Source organism: Phycodurus eques, chromosome 16 (genome assembly GCF_024500275.1).
Source record: "Phycodurus eques isolate BA_2022a chromosome 16, UOR_Pequ_1.1, whole genome shotgun sequence".
Taxonomy (NCBI): domain Eukaryota; kingdom Metazoa; phylum Chordata; class Actinopteri; order Syngnathiformes; family Syngnathidae; genus Phycodurus; species Phycodurus eques.
Genome location: NC_084540.1, coordinates 20,506,179 through 20,521,173, shown reverse-complemented (window position 1 = coordinate 20,521,173; position 14,995 = coordinate 20,506,179). Strand labels below are relative to the sequence as shown.

At 42.0% G+C, this 14,995-nt stretch overlaps 3 protein-coding genes across 3 annotated transcripts; all 3 read right to left on the bottom strand.

Annotated features, from left to right (window-relative positions):
• Window positions 1-1,285: 1,285 nt before the first annotated feature.
• LOC133415134 (metalloproteinase inhibitor 2-like) lies at window positions 1,286-5,670 on the bottom strand. The gene is made up of 8 exons (XM_061700966.1): window positions 5,553-5,670; window positions 4,973-5,049; window positions 4,803-4,905; window positions 4,441-4,562; window positions 4,086-4,268; window positions 1,913-2,015; window positions 1,548-1,681; window positions 1,286-1,483 (listed from the first exon to the last, which is right to left on the bottom strand). Exons 1-8 carry the CDS (start codon window positions 5,668-5,670, stop codon window positions 1,286-1,288), a joined length of 1,038 nt encoding a protein of 345 aa, XP_061556950.1.
• Window positions 5,671-9,409: 3,739 nt separating this feature from the next.
• LOC133415131 (metalloproteinase inhibitor 2-like) lies at window positions 9,410-11,567 on the bottom strand. Its single transcript, XM_061700964.1, has 5 exons — window positions 11,438-11,567; window positions 10,689-10,762; window positions 10,527-10,629; window positions 9,791-9,915; window positions 9,410-9,601 (listed from the first exon to the last, which is right to left on the bottom strand). The coding sequence occupies exons 1-5, from the start codon at window positions 11,565-11,567 to the stop codon at window positions 9,410-9,412; spliced, it is 624 nt and encodes a 207-aa protein (XP_061556948.1).
• Window positions 11,568-13,058: 1,491 nt separating this feature from the next.
• On the bottom strand, window positions 13,059-14,840 carry LOC133415130 (metalloproteinase inhibitor 2-like). Its single transcript, XM_061700963.1, has 5 exons — window positions 14,708-14,840; window positions 13,949-14,025; window positions 13,775-13,877; window positions 13,345-13,457; window positions 13,059-13,112 (listed from the first exon to the last, which is right to left on the bottom strand). Exons 1-5 carry the CDS (start codon window positions 14,838-14,840, stop codon window positions 13,059-13,061), a joined length of 480 nt encoding a protein of 159 aa, XP_061556947.1.
• Between the last annotated feature and the right edge of the window lie 155 nt (window positions 14,841-14,995).

Here is a 14,995-nt window from a genome sequence, read left to right as displayed (position 1 = left end):
AAACAGGGTTGCAGTTCCAGAAGAGCAGCTTGGTTCCACAACAGCAGCTGTTTCGATCTGCAGTTCGTGAGACCCTTTTTATGGCTGCAGACTCCACCCACAAGCGATGTCACCTGCATACGCTAATGACTTTTTTCACCTGACACACACACACAGGGTGTTTGTTATATCTCACCCACCAAGGACTTAGGTGGAATCTATCATTCATCACAAATCATTCATTCCCTCTTCAATCACAGCACTCAACACTACACTATTTCAAATTCAGTAACCCGATAATGATCTGCTACTGGTCATTTTCTCTGAAGTGTCAAACTTGTGTATCTGCAGGTAACAAACGCAACTGTTCTGTCTCTTACTATCTGATCTAGCAAAGTACAAAACATAGCCAATAAGTACTGTAGTCCAGTCAAGGGCGTTTCTAGACCCTGTTGGGCCAAAGGTTATAGCGACCCCGCCTATAATAATAATGACAATGAATAAGCATTTATTTAAAAAGATGCTTATAAAAACAAGGAAAGGAAAAGGGATAATTCTTCAAACTTCACACCAAATTTTCATGATTTAAAAAAAACAAAAACAATTAGCAAGAACTTAATTGCTGACAAGTTTGCTTGATTTTGTCTGTGATATTTGACATCCGCTAATAGGGAGCCGCGATGTCATCGCAGGTTTTCAGGTTTTGCCTGGGTAGCCTGTCTGAGTCCAGCGGTTCCCAAACAGAGGTCACTGGGCCTCCAAGGGTCAGTGACCTTTATGTTGTGGGTCCACAAAATTAATTGGATTTAAAAAGTGCATCCCTACATGTGTGCATCTTCTCAGAACCTGAAGTCAGCCAAGGTGAACTCCACCCAACCCCCGCAACACGGAACAGAATAAGCAGTGTAGAAAATGGATTCCTGGTGTCGTGGCCCGAGTTCAGCGTTTCACAACAGCACCATTTGTTGGGGCCCAAAATGCAAACTCATTTGTGCTCAATTTATTTTGTGACATCTCTATTACTGCAGCACAGCTTTCCAATCGCAATGTTATCTGGACAATTTTATAAGTACCAATAACCATATTAAAAGTTTTGAGATCATTATGAATTGATGAAATGTTCGATGTGAATTTAAAAATGTTATTTCTTTGTTGCAGTACCAGTCACCAAAAGAATGGCTTGAGACAGATTATTCAGGTGAAATAAGGTAAGGGCAAACATTCACCACATTTGATTTAAGACAAGGGGAACAACAAAATCATGTTTATACAAATACAAAGCATCGATTTGATGTTTTTATTCGAGTTAACGGCCTTTGACACCCACAAAACCCTTTTTGGGCGAGGCGCTCACCCTGTACCAAGCGCAATAGCCGTTGCTTCTCTTGATACAAGCAAAGTTTTGGGCCTGCTCTCCGTTTGCCACCTTCACCGGCAGAAAGTCCGTCCACAAGCACGGGGTCGGGCTGGCGACGCCGCATGAGAGGGAGACGCACAGCTTGATCTGCGGGTGACCGAGGACAAGGATTTAATGAACACGTTCGTACAACATTGTGGCGCGACTAAACCTCCTTCGTGTTCCTACCGTGCAACCGCAGCCCATTTGGTAGCGCCGCAACAGGGTCTTTTTGCATGCCGCTCGAGGTCTCCCACGGCTGAGAGAAGTCGGACGAGATGATGCGGCGAGCCGTTGAACTGCAGTCTGGTTGTCATGAGGAAATGAGGGAACAGGGGAAAATGAAGAGTCGGGGAAAAGTAAGAGATATATGGTAAAATAAAATGGGAACGTTCCAGTATAGGCTTTGTGGGTTGAGAAATTAAGTTTCACAGTAATAAACTTACTTATAAGACCGTTAAAATGATACTTAAAACATCGATGGTGCTGTCAATAGTCATTTCCTACAGGAGAAATTTGTCTAAGCTTTTTTAATACCCATGAGTAGATCCTCGATGCCATTGGTGAGAGTGACTCCACATGCTGCAGATCTGGATGCACTGTACATGGCATCAAAATCCTTTTTAGGGCCCTTGAACATCTGGAGAGAAAGAAAAAAAATTAATAACTAATGAGATTTGTCTTACCTTGGTCTATTTGATGGCTTCAAAGTTTCCATCACCCTTCACTCCAACCACCTTTGCCTTGATGACTGGAAAGATAACCGTTTTGTTAATAGTTGCAACACAAACGACCTCTCCAAAGTAGGGTTGGGCGTAGTTTGAATTTGAGCGATTCCGGTTCCAAACAATTCTGATTCTTTGAGGGGGCTGGGTCAAACATTTTGCATGTTTTAAAGAAAAGGTGTCACAATTATGAACATCTATTTTCTGAGCAGCCCACACCATAGACTAAAATGAACATTTGTCTCGAGGTTCTTTATAACCAGTATCAATATCAAAGCTATGAGCTAAAAGGCAGTGTGTGTGTGGAACTAACCCAGTTGACTTAATTCATGTTTCAGCTAAAAGTTAAACATCGCATTGTTTGTGAATTTTGTCCCAATTCATTGAGGTAAAGCTGCTACGGTGAAGTTTTAGGTCAATGTTAAGCTCCCCCCCCCCCCATCGATCGAGGTAATTCTTTCTTGAAAACACCCGTGTCCCAACTTATCCAAGTCAATTGTTACTTTTAAAAGTTAAGTTAGTTTTAATTGGTTGATTTTGCCATCCATTTTTTCACAAATTAGACTAGGAAGTGACCTGAAATTGAGTTAAAAAGGTATCCTGCCTCAATAAGTCATGAGAAACACCTGCAATTCCCTACTTGTCACTCAACTTGCTAGGTTTCATTGAGAAAAAGAGAAGTCCAATTAGATTTATAATTGACACCAACGGCATCTTAGTCATTTTGTCACTCAGTAGATTGGAAATGGCATCAACCAAAAAGTTAAATAGCCTTAATAGTCATTAGCAACATATTTGTTCCCTCACCGCTGCTTATTAACATGGTCGCTTCACACAATACAAAATTACACGCATCATTAGTGCTAAATTTATTACATCAACTAAGCTTTCACAGGTCTATGGAAATGTCACCCCTTAACTGTGCTGAGAATGAATTTCATTAGCAAACTGCCTTGCCCTGAACATGGTCACTTCACACAAAAAAGTTAGAAACTATTAATTTAGAAATTGTCAATAACATTTTACTACCGTAACAAGACTTAAACGCAGTAGCGGCTCAAGACAAATTTTAGTGGGGTGGCCACACGAGCGCCAAGTGCTGGAGCCTATCCCAGCTATCTTCGGGCGGGAGGCGGGGTACACCCTGAACCGGTTGCCAGCCAATCGCAGGGCACATATATAATCATTCACGCTCACATTCATACCAACGGGCAATTTAGAGTTTCCAATTAACCTACCATGCATGTTTTTGGGATGTGGGAGGAAACTGGAGTGCCCGGCGAAAACCCACCCAGGCACGGGGAGAACATGCAAACTCCAAACAGGCGGGGCCGGGGATTGAACCCCAGTCCCCAGAACTGTGAGGCAGATCTAAACAGTCGCCCACCATGCTGGCACATTTCAATTGAGTTTTGTATATTTTAATCATAATTTCATTCCCACATTTGGGAAAGGCTAAAGGCTTATTTTATAGTGTTAAAATACAGTGTACATCAAAATTTGTTTTTTTGATCCTCGCTGACCAGTCAAATGACTTCAATGATAATCCAAATTTAACAAGGCTGTTTAGGGCTGGCCTTAAATCTGGCTCCATCTAGTGGTCAGGAAGGGAATTATGGACGGGCGTCATACGCCACTCTGGATGACTGACCATTAGGAAAGCACTAGTTACTGAAAAGTTACATTGAAACTTAAGCAGCATCCAAAGTTTGATCCAGAATAAAATTTAAAAAGTACATTAAAATGGAAAATACATAGTGTAGACATTTGTAAAGTAGTGTGGGTTGCAATGTTCGTAAAAGATGTTTTATCACTTTTCAGATTGTGTTATCGCCATCTGAAACATTTGCGACATCTTCACACTAATGAGCTGAAGGACCAGTCCAGCTCGTGTCTGCTTTGCATGTTATACCGTATGCCCAACATTACATCGAAAGCAGAAGTTTGTATGAATTTCATTTATTTCAGTGTTAACGGCCTTTAACTCCCATAAATCTCTTCATGGGCGAGGCGGCGCCCCTATACCAGCCACAAGAGCCGTCGAGTCTCTTGATGCAAGCAAAGTTTCGGGCCTGCTCGCCGTTGGCCAGGTTCCCTGGCAAAAAGTCTGTCCACAAGCACTCGGTCCGGCTGCTGATGCCACACGGGAGGGAGGCGCAGAGTGTGATCTGCGGGTGACAAACGACAGGGATTTAACGAACATGTTCACACGTGGGATTGTCGAGAGCTACTGGAATGAGAATCATTGTGAAAGCAGTTTGGGATTGAGATAGCAACCTGTGAGATTAGGCCCACTACAAACTAATTCCTCATGCTAAAGCCACCTTTTTGAGCTCCTACCTTGCAGTCGCAGCCCATCCCGTAGAGCTGCAACAAGCGCTTTTGCATGGCGCTCAAGTCGTACCACGGCTGATAGAAGTCACACGAGGAGATGTACAGCGAGCCATCAGACTGGAGTCTGGCTGTAATGGCGGAAGAAGAAATGGAGGAAAAAAAAAAAAAAAAAAAGAACTGGCATTGTTAAATTTAAAGAATGCACGGTGAAATGCACCCAAAGTCCCAAACCCTTTCACAAGATGGCAGTGATCATAAGCCTTCAACACACAAAACGCTTACATTTGGGTGCTATTAAAGTTTGTCAAAATCAAATGGATTGATTTCACATGGAAGTTTATTCATTTTTTTTTTTTTTTTTTAAATACCCATGAGTAGATATTCGGCGCCATTGGTCAGTGTGATTCCACATGCGGCAGAGCTGGATGCCGTGTAGATGACAGCAAAAAGCCTCTCAGGGCCCCTGAAAATCTGCAAAACAAAAGTTAGATTTATGTCTAATTGTCATACATGCAGAAGAACGTAATAAATATTTCACCTTAATTGGCTGGATGTCATACTTGATGGGATTTAAGCTTCCGTCAGCCTTTGCTCCAACAACCTTCGCTGTGATGACTAGAAAGAGCGAGTTTTATAAGCAAATTTCAATTTAAAAAACAAAATAAAGGGGCATCCAGGTTTGGGGTCAAAACAGTTGCAATTACAAACACTAACTCATCTTCAAAATATAGCTTTTAAAAATGTTAAAGGCATTAACATTAATCCAAAATAGACTGAAAGTTGACCTGCAATGGCATCTCCAAACGCAAGTCTATTAACATTAGCAACATTCTCACATACCAAAGTCAACTGAGAGTTTTCAAACATGTCAGAGCTGCAAAAATAAACCCTGAAGACCCCCTTGAAAACGTAGAGCCGAACAGAGTGGAGAGGAACAAGCTGAAACAAGGTCATACTAAAAGGGCAGCCTGAATGTAATTAGCAACACCTGCACTTTACTTAGCAGGGGCATTGTTAGGCCTATTTTAGGTGTGCTTCAGCCCCCCCCCCCTAAAAACTGATGAGCAAATAAATAAATGAATAAAAGATGACTGAATTTGGAGCCCCGTTGAACTCACCGACATCTGATTGGCAAAACACCTCCTGCGGATGCCTCGGGCCACATGTGCAGGCTTGTGCTCCTTCCTGGAGTCGCCACAAGCACAGCAACAAGAAACTCTTCACCATCCAGCTCATCGTTGACCGTTAAAGTCCGGACAATTAAGGAGAAAACTAGCAAATTTTTTGAGTTGCGCAAAAAGGGGACGCAGCGCCAGAAGAAGAGCTCAGTTCAGTGAGACCGACCGGATTGCTCTGCTTGAGTTGAGGCTCACCAGGGTCTTTTTATGGCTGCCGACTCCGCCCACACTTGACGTCACCTGCATACGCTAATGACTGTGTTCACCTGACTTGCACACATACATGCGTGCGTGTACACCATCTCAAGCCTTGATATAACCCTGATGAATCAGTGCAATATGAATGGAATTTAGTTCATAATCTTTTTTATTTCATTTCGTTTTTGCAGTGACAGTCACCAAAAACCTGGCTTAAGACATACGGTACAACTGAATCATTAGGTACTTAATTAAATACTGGATTTGATTTAGAAAAGGATAAATATAACACAAATATGTCATCCTGAAATATTGCATTTAATATGGGTGACGGCCTTGGATGGACTTGTACCAGGGGTTCCCCCTTTTCCAGACACAATCGCCTCTGCGTCCCTTCTGGACGCAAGCAAAGTTTCGGGCCTGATAGCCGTTGGGCGTGTTCAATGCCAGAAAGTCGGTCCACAAGCACTCGGCCTTGCTGCTGGGGACGCACGGGAGGGTGAAGCAGGGTGTGATCTGCGGGCGACCAAGGACATGTTCGCACACAATGTAGTGGAGAAACGACTGGAAGGCTAATCAGTGTTAAAGCAGTAAGCGCTCGTCCACGCATTAATGACAGTCTATGAACAAATCTCTTTTGCGTGGCGCTCATGTCCTCCCACCGCTGAAAGAAGTCACACAAGGAGACATGCAGCAAAGCGTTGTTGTCCAGTCTGCCTGTAAGACGTGAGAGCAAATGGGAACTTTTGAAGCATCTGTAAGTAAAGGACCCTTGTAAAATACACCTGTATACTACTGTTGCCCTTCCATGCTGCACTTAGTTTGCGCCGCAAGAAGGCACAAGCTTGGCCATATTTTGTGTTGGTGCGGCGCAAGCGAAGAAAAGTCACCTGGTGCCTTTCCCCGACTGGTTTGGATTTAATGTAGGCCACATCTCAGCAATATGTATTAGTCACTGTTAGAAATCCCTGGCTTGATTTGTAAATGAAGAAGCAGAGACAATGCCCAACTGCTGAAAGAGCATTGGTTCAGCAACGTCTAATGGCATTGCAGAGATCTGTGGAAGTTTAGGTTCAGCCATGAGCTCCACCCTAAAATAAAAACTTGTGTACTTCAGCATGGGAAGATTTAATTCATTTAATGCTTGCCAACCAGCAACATGAATCACCCACAGGCACATCTTTTTTGTAATTTGGATAATATAAAAAAAATTGTGTTTCAAACATGTTTAGGAATCATATTGTAGTATAAAAGTGGTAAATCGGGGGGGACTACCCAAACATTGTTAGTGCTATAACTGCTATTATAAGTCAATACTTCATCTATAGTTTGACCATGGAACCGATTTAAATGTACCAGAGATTAGATACTCCGTGCCATTGGCCAGATTGACTCCACACGCTGCAGAGTTGCTTGCAGTGTAGACAGAACCAAAAAGCTTTTCTGGGCCCTTGAATGCCTGAAAAATATCAAGTTGTAGTCATGTTGAATTTGCATACATATAGATAGAGTAGATGACTGAATCTTTTACCTCAGTCTGTTTGATGTCATACTTGATAACATTTGAGACACCAGGATTGAAGATACCAGGCATTTTCTCACCAGTATTTAAGACAACGTCAGGCTTCCCAACAACCGTCGCCTTTATGACTAGAAAGACAATGAGCTTTTATAGATTTACATTCAAAACAAAAGGATGCAACGAGCTTTGAGGATTTGGGGCCCAGGCGGCACCACAAATCCAAATGAAAGGAAAACAGGTTTGACTGTCAGCACTTTCTGGACGTGCAAAGACGAGCAAAATACAAGATCATGCAAAACTGTTGCCTTGACGTAGAATCAGTAAATTTGAACAATGAGCATCTTTAAAATACTTTTAAAACCTCAAGTAACCGAATCCACAGCAAGTCTTTAAAAGTTAGTATTGCTTCACACTTAAATGAACCTGTAATAGCATCCCCAAAGGTAACATTAGTAATGCATGCAGTGACTTTCATATTAACTGCTGGCTTTAAATAAAGTCCAGCAAGAGCTTCAAAATAAATGCTCAGGACCCCTTGAAGAGTCAATCATTTTGCCAGAGTTGAAAGGAATCTGAAGTCAGGTCTGCCTTCTCTGCTGGTCTGAACACCATCAGAAGCACTACGTTTACAGTGTCATTAAATGAGGTACCGTACAAAATATTGAATTGATTTTCAGTCTTCATTTCAATGTGCATCTTCACTGCTTTACCAGTTCAAAGTGGTAGCTTTAAAAAGTAGGCTTGATGGGTTCAATTTGCAAAGACAATGAAGTTATTGTCACAAACTACACTGGAAAACGTATAGAAGTAAAATGCCCCAATGTCATTAGAAATACTTACATGAAATTAATTATAAAAAGGTAGCTTTAAAGCCATTGTCAAAGTAAACTGGGGATTGCGAATCAACTAAAAAGGGTCAAACGTCTTAGCTAAAGTTTGCATTCCTTCACCTCTGTCAACATGGTCACTTCATACAAAAAGTACAAGCAAGAATCGTTAATGGAGAAATGGGCACAAATACATTTTATTCCAGTAACTAGATTTGAAAGTGTGGAAATGTCACACAGACCATAAAAACATGGTTGATATGGGCCCATGTCAATCTCAATATCTCAAGCCCCCTTCAGCTCGAGGGGCTCAGCAAGCTGTAGCTCCAAAATAAATTGCAATAAATTGTCTAAAGTGCATACCTACAACGAGAGAATTACTCCTCTCTAGCTTTTTAAAAATTCACAACTCAAGTGCATCTTAAATCAGTCCTTAAATATTGTGTAACTATCAATTGCACCAGTATAACTTTGCTGTTGATATAATGGCTTAAATATACCAAGGTCAGTTTAAATATACTGCTGGCCTCAGGTGGAAGCCTTGTATATCCAATACGAAAACCAAAATAACCAAATTTGTTGAGGGATTAGCATTGCATTATCAAACAGAGCATGCAGTTTTCAACACTTTACATTGGTTGGTAATTTTTAATTCAATTTGTGAAGCAATACAAAATTGACCAAATTTGGACATGGGTCATTTCAGCCGAATACCAGCGCTATGAAGGGAATCGCCACATTTTTCAAACAAAACAAACCGCTTCATACACCTACTAGGGGTTCATCTTGTTCACAGGCATAGTTCCTCCACACAAATCAGTTCTTTTATACAAGGTTTTATTAACCAAGCCACAGCTAAAAAAAAAAAAAAAAAAAAAAAAAAAAAAAAAAAAAAAAAAAATGGTGTTACAACAAAAGGTACACAGACATATGGTGAATAAATGTGCAGCATTAATGAAGCAGGAAGGGATATGACATTTGGAATCACAGGCAGCTCAGATTGCACAAGGGAGTGAATTTCCCCACCAATGTTAAATTTATCCCTCCCCAATCACTAATGCATCAAAACCTTTATTCTGAAAAGGCAATGTGAAATTACTTGGAAGACAAACAGCAGCAGTTGTAAAAGGTATTGTGACCTCGTGTGCTTGTACAGGTTATGCCCAACATTAAACCTTAAGCAGAAGTTGGTATGAAAGTGCTCGTGTCAGAAAAGGGGCAGGGAAAATAATACACTGCATTGACTTTGTTTATTTGAGTGAAGGGTCTTCAACATCCATGAAGTTGTTTTTTTTGGACGAGGCGACCCCCGTGTACCAGGCACAAGAACCGTCACTTTTCTTGATGCAAGCAAAGTGTCGGTACACCTTCATCATCAGAAAGTCCGCCCACAAGCACTCGGCCGGGCCGCTGCTGCACGGGATGGACGTGCAGCGCGTGAGCTGCAGGAGACAGAAATTCATGCTCTCACAACATTGTAGCGTGACTCCTGGAACGGCAATTATTGTTAAAGACAGTCTCCACATGACCCAAAATCATCATTAGTACTGCAGAAGGAACTCTTTGTTCAAGTGGCTGCTACAGAGTGGCATAAACATTTCTAATCTTAAATCCATCCTTGGAGTTTCTACCTTGCAATCGCAGCCCAGTTGGTAGCGCTGCACCAGGCCTCTCTTTTGCATGGCGCTCAAGTCTTCCCAGCGTTGAAAAAAGTCACACAGGGAGACGTGCATCAAACCCTCAGAGTCCAGTCTGCCTGTAATGGTGGATAAACGACAGGAGGGGAAATGAGTGGAGAAACTGGGTGGCACGCAAGCTTGACCGGATTTGGCACCATTATGAGCGACCAAACAGGAAGGAGCCTTGTGACTTTAGCCCCGCCGGTATGGCTGAAAAGTAGGCTACAGCTCAGGAATGTATATGCATTTGTCACAGTTACAACAGAAAACGGTCTACTTATAAATAAGGATGCGATGACAAAGCAGCAGCCAAAATAGTGTTGTTCATCCCATTCTAATGGCACAGCAGGGATCTGGGGGAGTTTAGGTTTGTCCATAAGCTACAGGTCTATGAAGAATGGTTCAAGGTGTACGTCAGGCTGAGCAGGTGCCAGTTTCATTTTCTACATGTTGCGAAGTGGCACTCTCTAAAGTTATCTCCAAACCATTTTTTCAAAGGCTAAAGCAAGATTAATTTGAAACGGCAAGAAAAGAATCAAAACATTTTTAGCAGGTAGTCTCCTACTCGTGACAAGTTTGTCGCCATTGCCTGCAAATTTACTAATATCTGTAATGTTGCCATTCTAATGTACTGTTGAAACTGAAGCCCCGGAGTAGATCGTTTCCGCTGTTTTTTTGTGAAATATACCTGATAGTAGATACTCCGTGGCATTGGCCAGATTGACTCCACAAGCTGCAGAATTGGGTTCAGTGTAGATGGAACAAAACCGCTTTTCAGGGCCCTTGAACATCTGGGAAAACAAACAAGTTCGATAAATTGTGAATTTGCAGACATGAAGACGAGTCTTACCTTGATCGGTTTGATGCGATACTTTATAAGATTTAAGGTAGAGGCAGCCTTCCCAACCACCTTTGCCTTGATGACTGGAAAGACAAAGTTATAGGTTTACAAAATTGAGCCATTGCATTCACTTTCTAGTGTATGAAAGTCAACTTTACAAACTCTAGGAATAGCTGTAAAATACTTCAGACCCCTTAAAAAAAATTCGTTATTTTGGTACATGCATGAAATGCATCTGAAATGGGCTCAAAACAGTCAGCCTTAATGTCATTTGCAACACTTGCACTTTACTGGCAATTCAAGTGAAATTACTAGATTTAAAAATAACTACTTTTTGAATTGTAATTGTCATTTTGGCACAAGTTGCACTTAAATTAGCCAGAAATGGCACCAGCACAAGTATAAACCATTGTGAACCTTGAACTTCCAGGTCAAATTGCTAGCTTTAAAACAAATCAATGATATAAGTTTAATGCCTCAAGGTGTTCAAGATTCTTTTGCAGCCATTTTCTCACTGACTAAAAATTCATAAACTGCCTTCATTTCCTTAACATTTGCAATTTTGCAACTTGCTAGGTTTGATTTCAACTCTAGTTCGATTGATAATTAACAAAATAATCTTTTGTCATTTTTGTTCCCACAACATGAACCAAATTGAGCTGAAATGGCATCCACTAAAAAAAAAAGTTTAGCAAGATCCGTGTTCCCTCACCTCTCCTTGGGAACTATGAATTACTGTGGAGTCCCGTTGAACTTACCAACATCCGATTGACAAAACGCCTCCTGCGGATGCCTGGTGACACATTTGCAGGCTTGTGTTCCTTCCTGCAGCCCCCACAAGCACAGCAGCACCAGGGGCAGCGCGACACTCTTCGCCGTCCAGTACATCGTCAATAGGTCAGGCTTAGGGTCAAAAAAGGAGACAGTTTGGTTCGTGCAAACAGGGCCGCTGTTCCAGAGTGAAAGGTCTGTTCTGCTAAACCGACCAGTGTGCCCTACCCGACTCTACGTTCGCGAGGGCCTTTTTATAGGCGCAAAATCCGCCCACGTGACGTCACCTGTCCTGAATACACTAATGACTGTTTTCACCTGGCTTTCCCCAATCACCTCTAACTACGCACACATGCGCTTGCTTGAAGTTTAATCAACTTAATTTAAATGTGCTGGCACGGTGGGCGACTGGTTGGCACATCTGCCTCACAGTTCTGGGGACCGGAGCTCAAATCCCAGCCCCGCCTGTGTGGAGTTTGCATGTTCTCCCCCTGCCTGGGTGGGTTTTCTCCGGACACTCCGGTTTCCTCCCACATCCCAAAAACATGCGTGGTAAGTTGATTGAAGAAATTGAAATTGCCTATAGGTGTGAATGTGAGCGCGAATGGTTGTTTGTTTCAATGTGCCCTGCGATTGGCTGTCGACCAGTTTAGGGTGTATCCCTACTAAGATAGTTGGGATAGGCTCCAGCAACCCGCGACCCTGGTGGGGATAAGCGCTAAAGAAAATGGATGGATAATTTAAATGTGAAAATTTTTCAGAAGTGCAAAGTTAAAAAAAAAACAAAAAAAACCAAACAATTAAAAGCAAGCTCTTAATTACTGACACCTGAGCAGTAAGGTGTTTGACAGCAATCAGAATGGGTCAGATCTTAATGATTCCCAACTTATCTTTGCAGTATAGCCCAGTTGCAATTGTTATATTTCAAGTGTATACCAACAAAACAAATCACTTGTTCCTAACTTCACTTTGGGCTGATTAAAAGCTTCTGGCACACATTGATCCTTAAACATGCAATTCATTAAAAGATCTCAAAGCGCAAGTATAACTTCATATATAGTTGCTTAAACATACCAATGTTAGTTGAAATATGTGAAGGGTTCCATCCAATTTTCAGAGGAAAAAAACAACAGTATACTGTACACTTACAGGTTCATTACGCAATGACTGGAGTTTCCTTCTCACAAACAAGGTCTTTTATAAAAGATTGAACGACAGATTATAAATAATGGATCTTGCCAAAGTGGCAAGAATGCTCTGGTTAATGAATACTTGGCATGATTTATAAAACATGGGCTATGGCTGGTGGAATCCTATTTTTTTTAAACATGCTTTAGGCTGAACCATCTTCGCAGTAAAGAGCAAGTTAGCAGGCCAGCTCATGTTATTCCCAACATTAATGTAGATAATATTAATATATAATAAAGTTTACAAACAAGTGCTTTGGAATTGTCACAATTGGGGAAAAATAAAGACACACACACACTGCATTGACTTTATGCATTTATTTGTCATTTAGAGTCAACGGCCTTTGGATTCCATGAAACCCTGTTTGAGAGAGGTAAACCCCCTTTCCCGGGCTCAAGAACTGTCGGTACAGCAAAGCCATCAGGAAGTCGGGCCACCAGCACTCGGTCGGGCCACCAGCACTCGGTCGGGCCACTGACGCCGCACAGGAAGGAGATTCAGCGCGCGATCTGCTGCTTAGGGTGAGCACAGGGATTTAAACGAACAGGTTTACACCACATTGAACGACTGCTAGACGCTAATCATTGTTAAAGCAGTTAGCGCTTTTCCATATTTTAACAGCATCCATGAACGAAGCGTTGATTCATTCACGTGGATGACAAGTTAGTGGCCACTCCAATCTTAAATCCATCCCTTGTGTTCCTACCTTGCAAGCGCAGCCCTGCAACACACATTCCTTTTGGATGACGCTCAAGTCCTGCCAGCGCTTGAAAAAGTCGCACGAGGAGATGTGCAGCGAGCCGTCGGACTGTAGTCGACCTGTAACGGCGGAAGACGACAGGAGAGGAAGTGAGGTGACCGGGAAGACTTTGCCGCTTCGGTCAAATGTTAAAGACGTGGTAAACCTCCAAAGTCACAAAATGGTCATAGGCAGGTGGCGTTTCAAAAGGACTTCATTTGCATTCTTCTGTAAGGCATCATTACCATTACCAATTGTGTTTGTCTGACAGTAAACAACGACATAACCAGTTAAAATGTTACTTAAAGCGTTGATGGTGCCATTCATAAAGGTTTTGTCAATAGCGGCACCCAGATCATTTCAAACGGGAGAAAACAGTTTCAGCTTTTTTCCATACCCATAAGTAGGTAATTGACGCCTATGTTCAAAGTGATTCCACATGAGGCAGAGCTGGACGCAGTGTAGATGGAATCAAAATTCTTTCTTGGGCCCTTGAACAGCTGGAAAGCAAACAAGGTAGATTTGTCAAATTTGCATAAATACAGATGCATGAATATAATGCGCATTTCACCTTGTTCAGTTGGATGTCATACTTAATGGGTATGAAGCCACCGCCAACTGTCACTCCAACAACCTCGGCCTCGATGACTAGAAAGACAGAATTTTTAGTTTTTTTTAAATGTTTCGCGTAACGAAATTCACAGTGAGCCTTTGAAGTTTAGTGTTGCGTTCATAGACTGAAAATTGACCTAAAATGGCATCCCCTAAGGTAACAGTCTTTACCAACGCCATGAGCAACTACAAGTCTTGGAAGAGCTGTGAAATAAATTAACCCCTGAAAAAGTTGGTGTCAGCCATTTTGCCACCAGGTGGAAATTTATCTGAGGAGTCATAAAAGGTAACCCTTAATTAATGTAATTTGCAACACTTGCACATGACTGCTAAACCCAGGTACGTGACATTACTAGACTTAAGTCTACTTTGCATTGTAGTTAACACAATCGTTTACAGTCATTTTGCCACCAAGTAGAATGGAAAGTCACCAGGAATGGCAACAAAGGTAAACAGCCTTTCTGAAAAACACCTGCTTCAGCAAATGTTGTTCCCTTGCGTCACCTGGATCCGAACATGGTCACATCACACAAAAATGCTCGGTAACTAGACTTTATAGGGTCTATGGAAATGTCAAAAAGTTCAATACACCATTTTAAACCACAACTATACATACAACCAAAACAACATTGCAAATATACTGCAGACTGCTCAGTATTTGAACCCATTTAAAAAAAAAAAAAAAAAAAAAGCTCTTGTAGAGTCCCGTTCAATTTACCAACATCAACTTGGCAGAACGCCTGCTGCAGATTCAACTGGGCACATCTGCAGGCGTGTGCGCCTTCTTGCTGCAGCTGCCACATGCACAGCAGCATCAGGGGCAGCATCAAACTCTTCAGCGTCCAGCTCATCGTTGAACAGTCAGGGAAATTACAGCGCTGCCTTTCTGTTACACCCACGGTCTCACTCTGTTTGAGTCTATGTTTACGAGGGCCTTTTTATGGATGCAGAATCCGCCCACAATTAAGCCACATCCAATCCCGGCAGGGCACGCCGCCCTGAAATA